General features: G+C 41.0%; 1 protein-coding gene across 1 annotated transcript; it reads left to right on the forward strand.

Moving 5' to 3' along the window:
* Positions 1-5: 5 nt before the first annotated feature.
* mtfp1 (mitochondrial fission process 1) lies at positions 6-5,287 on the forward strand. The gene is made up of 4 exons (XM_068574313.1): positions 6-112; positions 1,351-1,478; positions 1,761-1,993; positions 3,183-5,287. Exons 1-4 carry the CDS (start codon positions 43-45, stop codon positions 3,247-3,249), a joined length of 498 nt encoding a protein of 165 aa, XP_068430414.1. The 5' UTR covers positions 6-42; the 3' UTR covers positions 3,250-5,287.
* The last annotated feature ends 2,245 nt before the right edge of the window (positions 5,288-7,532 follow it).

A 7,532-nucleotide genomic window follows, 5' to 3' on the forward strand; every position in this document is an offset into this window, starting at 1 on the left:
TATGTTGTACAGCACCGGGGGATGAATTGAAGGAAGGAAAGCATGGATCCCATTGAAGAAAAAACGAGCAAAACGGTCGACATATACCGTGATACGTGGGTTCGCTTCCTAGGTATGTTGTAGTATATTTATATAACGTGTCACCTGCTTTCCGTAAACAGACTGTAATGAACAGTATAGGACTGTTAACGCTGCACTTACTTGGGTCGTCATGACCCTGGAGCTGCATGTCAGACGCGAGCTAGCTGGAAGTTAGCAGAGCTGCTTAACCTCTGTTGAAAATCTATTTATAGCGCGGTCATTTTATTCCCACAGGACGCAATGCCTTGTTTCCATACGTGATGTGAACTGTAATCTGTGGCGTTATAGTCTATAACAAAGGTCTGTCTCAGTAAATGTTGCTATTTCGCAAGTTGAGACAAGTGACTCACACAAAGAAACGCCCGTAGACATGACCAGACTCCTGTGGAAGGTACAACTTCCTGTTTTCCTGGCTGTTCTTCTCTAGTTGAAACACTGGGGTCGTTACTTACGTTGGTTCCATTGTCATCCAATGAGCTGTTAGCTGAACAGCTCAGGTACAGTAAAACAAAGAAGGAGAAGCTGAAGGTCATTAATACTGCAGCAGCAGTTCTCCTGGTGAACATGCTTTAATCTCCTGCTCTTCCGCAATTTACATTGGCCAGCAACGTTTATCCCCATCATAAAATCATAATCTATTTGCTCACATCTTTAATCCGGTCTGTGCAGTTCGACATCTTTGTTGACATGAGCCATGCACATTGACATTTGAAAATAATAGTTCAATTCATGGAGTTGTCACATTTCACACAGCATTATTAGACTTTAGAGATTTTTAACATTAATATAATACCGCATATTATATTTTTTTCCCTAATTTGGAATTGTTACTTTTGGTACTCGGTGTACATTTTGCAAAGAAGGATTATTTAAAATAAACTAACTCCGTCTTTAGGCTCAGACCATATATTCACTGACACAGACATTTAACTAGTGAATCAGGTGAGAATTGGACCCTAGCCTATTGTGCCAGGGCAGGGCGTTTTTTGTTTTCATAACCAAAGGCCTTGCTGAAAGCTAATCTTATCTGGGCTGTTGTTATTATGTTTTATTATACCAGAAGCTCTTATCAGCTTATACTCACAAGTGCTTTTGAAGCTCCAGATTCAGTAGGTACTTTGCAGCAGAGCTCTGGCCGAGCTCCAGAAAGTTGTCTTTTTCACTAATAATCCATTAATGACTAATCAAAATCTCATCTTGATTTTATTGCCTTAGCATATAATTAAAACAAAGCAGCATTTATTGGCATTTGTGCATGTGTGCCCACAGGCTATGCCAATGAGGTCGGGGAGGCTTTTCGTGCTCTGGTACCAGTGAGCTTTGTCTGGGGCAGCTATGCTGTGGCCACCGTGTACGTTACTGCTGATGCTGTGGACAAAGGGAAGAAGGCAGCTGTGGTAAGAGTCAACATTTGTATGTTTGATTCAAATTAAGTTAGAAAAATCACACTTTGTTTCCAAATGGACATTTGGGGATCACAAAACAAACACATTGGGAAACCATTGTTTTAGATAATCAAATAGAAACAGGGTTCCTGGATATAGACACTGGAACAGAGAAACAAGACATTCAAATTATGAACACATTTTGATATTACTTCATGAAAACACTGTGTATAAAACATCATTGCAATTGTTGTGGCGAGGGCTGAACTTTTGCTCCTGCATCTCTTCCTCAAGGCCCACGGCGACAACCCAGGGAAGACAACGCGGGTAGCGGCGGCAGTGGTGGACACGTTTGTGTGGCAGGCCCTCGCCTCTGTCATCATACCGGGCTTCACCATTAACCGAGTGTGCGCCGCGTCACTGCACCTGCTGGGAAAAACCACAAAGTGGCCCCTACCTGTCCGCAAGTGGACCACAACAGCTATAGGCCTCTCTACAATCCCCTTCATCATTACTCCGATAGACAGGTACACACAAGTACCCTTTGTATTCATGTTTGATTTTCCTTTGATGGTTATGGCTTCTCATAAAACACTCGCCAGAGCACTGAATGTGCATTAATCCGCCACTGAAAATAGTCCCCACTATTTACTTTTTTTTCACGTTTAATTGTTACAGTGACAAACAAAAACAACAACACAGAGCAAGCGAGACAATATTAAAACACACATAGTAAAAACACAGTAAAAAGGTGAGCAGATGAAGTAAAACAATTATAAGTTTACAATATGAGTTAAATGGCAGATAATGTCCACAGTATGTGTTAGTTTTTGCAAAGGCAGGGACTTAAATTCAAGTGCAAGAGGAAGAAAGACTTCACTGTCACGTCTCCAGGATTCTGCCTTCTTTTGACAACGTTTGTTGTACAGTTCAGATTTTTCTGCTGAGTACCAATCATTTTGCTTCTGACTCGTCACCCTTGTTAATGACTCATTTCTGTGTGGGGCTGATGGATGCCTACCAGAAAATATTGTTTGAGGGATGTTTGCTAAAAAAAACTGTAGTGCCTAGCTGTTTTTAGAAATGACTGACACTATGTATTTGTCAGACATTTTTATGTCTTAAGTAGGAAAAAATGGGGTTGAGTGCCTCAGTTTGAGGAGAGTGTTTTGGTCCTTTCATGGAATACGTTGACGATAAGAAAAATGTAGAATAAGAGCAGACATGAAGATTTTCAATGGGTAAATGTCTTTTAAGTAGCAATCTATTGCCAAATGAGGTTGCACTATGGTGAATGATCTTACGGCTGCATATGGAAGGTTTTGCATCTGCAGTGTTACAGACATTTAGGGAAAAGGTGACATTATGATCTCTGGGATGTGAGCTCCAATAACGCACCTGCTATCCTGCTTCTCGCCAAAGAGAGCAAAAGAAAGCTCTTTGAAAGTGTAAAGACTTTATTATACTCCCCCTCTCTTTTCATTCTAATGTAGTAAATTAATGGCAGTGACAGTCACATGACTGCGTTACGGAGCCACAAACTAAGTACAACAACGTAGTAGTTACTTTCTACCCATTTAAAAAAGCATTGCTACAGTTGCTTTTGTTGCGTGAGAAGACGTTTTTATAGAACGCTTCTGCTTTTATGGAACGGATTCAGAAATGCTCTAATAAGTGTCCCAACATGACATCGTTTCCCTTTTTCGTACGCTGCAGGGGGGTGGATTACCTGCTCGATTCGAGCCTCCGGAAGATCTACCACGAGGAAGAGAAGGATAAATAAGGACGGATCATGCCGGACAGGCGTCGCGTCCTGGTGCTAGACGCCACTCCAGTCGACGTGGATCTGTTCTTGTGGTCCACCAATGTGAAGCCCTAAAAAATGGTAAAGTATTTCATGAAGCGAGACTCCACAGTTGGTCACAAATACATGATAAAATAGATTTTACGACAACATTATGTCATTTATGTAAGTAAGTTGAAAGGGAACTCCTGCTTCATGAAATATCTCCTCGGGATTCTTAATCTGAACCTCTCAGGGCAATCTGGATAGCGACACCAAAAAGAATTGCTGAAACAGGAATGTTACAGTATGCAATATGTTTAAATATTCACAGTGAAGTCCTTCTTCTTAAAATATTCTTCGGCAGGGACACAGTGTGCTGTTATATTCCTGTGATCCTCCTTTTTCGAGAAAGCCTCCAAGGTTGCCCTCGTGGTTTCGAGTCATTAATTCACTTCATATCCAGATGAGGAGATTACAGACAAAGCCACACGTGTTGTGTTTATTAGCCAGATTAAGTAGTTTTATAATGACAGGCCAAAAAAAGAGCCAGTTTGCTTTAATGCTCCTTTTATTCTTCACTTCCTTAAAGTTTGTCTTTGACCATTTCTGGTTTCTTTCTGAAAACCAAAGTGTCTTGTTACTTTGAATACGTGTTTCAAGTGTCTTATGCACTTTTCCTTGTTTCATTTGACCTTATATTGTGATGGGAGTCAATGTTTGCACTGGAAGCGTTCTTTACACCTCAGTTACAAATTATATTATTCTAAATGCTATATGGTTATCTTAAACTTTAAATATTTGTAGTCACACGACGTAGAACTCCTCATGTATTTTAATTATTTCTCCCCAATATGTAAACTGTGTTGATGTGCAATACAGGAACTTCTTTAGTGAGTAAATGTTCAGCATCTGTAAGTTTGACTGAACAGGTTTTTTTCATTCATTCACATTCATTTAGTGTTGAACTTTATAAATACTCGTGGAGGTCAGTGCCTATGCAGAAATGGGTTTAAGGGATTCTTTTAGAAATATGCAGATTCTGTAAGCATTTATTATTTCCAATGCTTTTATTTGAGGAGCCAAGTCATATACTGTATCTCACGCTGAACTATGCAAAGGAAAGCTGGCAAGATGTGTACACATGTGAGCTTCACACATGACAGGGATTGTTGTCCTTTAACAATAAGGTATGTGCTTCAATGATGTGAAATAAGAAGGGAACGCTGATACGAAATGTAACTTGAAAATGACACAAAGAGGAGCATGCTGTATTGGGAATGCTGTATTTGTCAATGTACAACTCTAGCAATAACCTTTTTTGTGTCCCACAATATCCTGTTTGCTGTTCTACGGGTGCACCGATAATGTTTTGACCTACTGATGTTCAATAATGTTTACTGACCATTAGGACACAATGCACAATGTTTTTGGTTGTATTGCCGCTTTGACTGATCGTAACGCGTCTGCGTAAGACTCAAGTTTACGTTTTCCTTCTGTATGCGTCAGGGTACAGGCATTTTTTTATGTCAGGCATTTTGACAGAGAAAGCACATGTTTGTTTTTTTAAGTTCCCCATTAAGCCAAGAAGTCAGTGTGTATCATAACATGTCAGGTGCCCTTACATGTAACTTTGATAAGCATATTGGTGCATCCCTTGTGAAAAACTATATATTCATGTTCAATTTTTACACAGGACTTCCTTTGATTTCTATTGTTACATGCGCAAAAATGAAAATGAACGGTTTCTCTTCTTTTGAACATGGTTCAATGTTTTTCTCATGTGGCATTGTTTTTCAGAAGTGGGTTTCTTGAGTCACATTTTCAGTCTTGACTGAAAGAAATGATCGAACCTCAAACTTTGTTCCGTGGTCACTAATAATGTGGTGATACTTTTTTTTTTCAAATGTGAAAGCAGCTGTTGAAAGCTGAAGCTACATTCATTACAATGGATAGACAACATTCAGCAGTCCTGCTCTGTAACACCTTCTGACACACTGGAGACATAAAGAAATCTGTCTTGAAATAAATCAAACTTTAAAACACCATAATATAGTTTAGTGTGGAGTTCTTGTAAAGTCTATTGGCTCTGTGTTTAATATTGACAACAATAAATACAGAGGCACTGCAGATTTGAGAGGTAATGGTTGACAGTTCAGTTATCTACACGCAGTCTGCTTCAAGGCCTTCCTCTGAGATTTCCTTGCCACAGTGTGATTTCAAGTGGCAGCGCAGCAACTTGCTCAGAGTGCAGACACACTTTCCACTTCCTGAGTAACCGTTACATTCAGATGAAAGAGACGCAATCCAAGGAGCTGTTTGAACCAATGAAATGGAAGCACTCAAAGGCACATCAGACCAGCGGTGATTTGAGAGGCTGGTTGCACTTATTTAACTTGATTGAGTCAGGAGGCCACAGCTGATGCCAATTCAGGAAATGAAGAGCCCACTTAAAGGGCTAAAGAAGCACGAGCAGCTGTAGGCACAGTCATGTCGCTTCTTCATTTTCTGTTTGTTGCGCTTTTGGCGTCGTCGACCGCTCGGGCAGGTAAAAAGAAACTTTTAATACCTCTCGTCATTTGATCATCTGACTTTATCTTTTGAAGGATCTCGCTGAAAGTGTTTCCTTTGTCTCCCGCACTCCTGACCTTCACACCCACAGGCATCCCTCAATACATCCAGGGCCAGTGGGTCATCAAAGAGGAGACTCCACTGTACGACGACGGCGATGGACAGTTTCTAACCATCCAGGAGAGGCTGTGGCCCGACAGCACACCAGAAGTTGTTGAACTGGTGACGGCGGAGTACCAGGACTGGCCGACGACTCCAAAACCATATTCTATGCTGGAACAAGGTGACGGAAGTGCATTTATAATCCAGAGTGACCGAGTGCCTTTTTGGAAACGGCTCATTACAGACTATTCGGTGATTCTTTTTATATTTTTTTCCCGTTAGATGCAGCTGCTGGAGAAGGATCGGGAGTGTGGAAAGTCATCCTGGTAGTGGCCATCTTGCTGGTGTCTGTAGTGGGATCTCTGAGCGTGGCCTATTACATGTGTGTCTGGAGAGGAGGCAGGATCCACTATCAGCCTCAGAAGGCGGATTATGCTTAAAAAAAATAAAGTGAATAATGTCAAGTATTGTCAGTCTCATTTTTCAACTGCATTTAAAAGGGCATGACAAGTTCAACTTGCCTGCATAAGCATATCCTGAGATGATTCATGGCTATAGGCAGAACAGCTGCCTGTTGGTCAGGCTATCAATTCGAGTGTAAATCAAATGCACATATTTACTGATGTGCTCTTTGGTCCTCAGCCAAGACAATAGCCGGCTAAAGCTGCAGCCTACTTTTCTTTATAGATAATGATAAATGGTTTGAATTGTGTCTTCTGAACTTGGTATCACCTTTAGTTAAAAAAAACCCTTTTACCTGCGCTCTGTTCAAACTTCTACCTTTTGGGTCCTTGTAACCTCTTTAAGTACCCCAAATGCATGTTTTACATGACAGCCCTCTTTGTCGCTTTACATGGCATGTCAAGTGTTTATCATAATGCATAAAGCACTTTTATAAAAGGGATGTTTTGGTTTTAAATTCAGAAACACTTAAATGTATGAAGGCTTCTCTTGAAAGCAATCTGTCAGGCTCATCCTGTGCTCAGTAATGGCCACTAGAGGTCATTAAAATCACATTTGTGCCTTCGTCCTCTAGACAGAACTCAAGCTTAAACTGTTTCAGGATAGTAAGTTCATACTCAAAATAAAACGTGACCCCGGTTCATTGAATCCTTCACTTTGGCCTCCAGCACAAAGTTCATGACCCCGCCTCGGTTCACTCATTGTGACAGTCTCATGGTATCAGGCCTAAAGCTGCTCACTGTCTTGTGCCTTTATGTTGTTGTGGCTTTGTCAAGGCAAGACCTTTCTCTTGAAACATTTATACGGCTTGTTTTTTTCTTCACCCACGAGCCGAAACTCTTCTCACTTTGCAAAGTTGAGTTTACATTACTGTTCGCCGCCTTTGGCAAACATTTTCTTCAGAAGAATTCATCATCAGGATTGGCAGCCAGGCTGTTGGCCAAACCAGCCGTTACTGTGAAAAGTAAAGTAATGTTTTAATCCAGTGTCGAGCAAGCAAGCGCAGATCAAATCCACAAACATTTATAAGTCCCCCTTGAGCAATATCAGGTGGCATTAGGGGGCCCAAGGAGACAAAAAGCTGATGAATTGAATTAATCTCCCCTCCCGTGATGGATGGGCCTGTTCGCAGGGGGCTGGAAAATGGA

Source organism: Clinocottus analis, unplaced genomic scaffold (assembly GCF_023055335.1).
Source record: "Clinocottus analis isolate CAN_PGR_092001 unplaced genomic scaffold, fCliAna1.0.p SCAF_13, whole genome shotgun sequence".
Classification (NCBI taxonomy): domain Eukaryota; kingdom Metazoa; phylum Chordata; class Actinopteri; order Perciformes; family Cottidae; genus Clinocottus; species Clinocottus analis.

Excerpts from the sequence above, each read along its gene's own strand:
- mtfp1 (XM_068574313.1), top strand. The coding sequence starts at position 43 with ATGGATCCCATTGAAGAAAAAACGAGCAAAACGGTCGACATATACCGT. Across the intron at positions 1,479-1,760 it reads AAGGGAAGAAGGCAGCTGTG|GCCCACGGCGACAACCCAGG; the intron begins GTAAGAGTCAAC and ends CTCTTCCTCAAG. Across the intron at positions 1,994-3,182 it reads ATCATTACTCCGATAGACAG|GGGGGTGGATTACCTGCTCG; the intron begins GTACACACAAGT and ends CGTACGCTGCAG.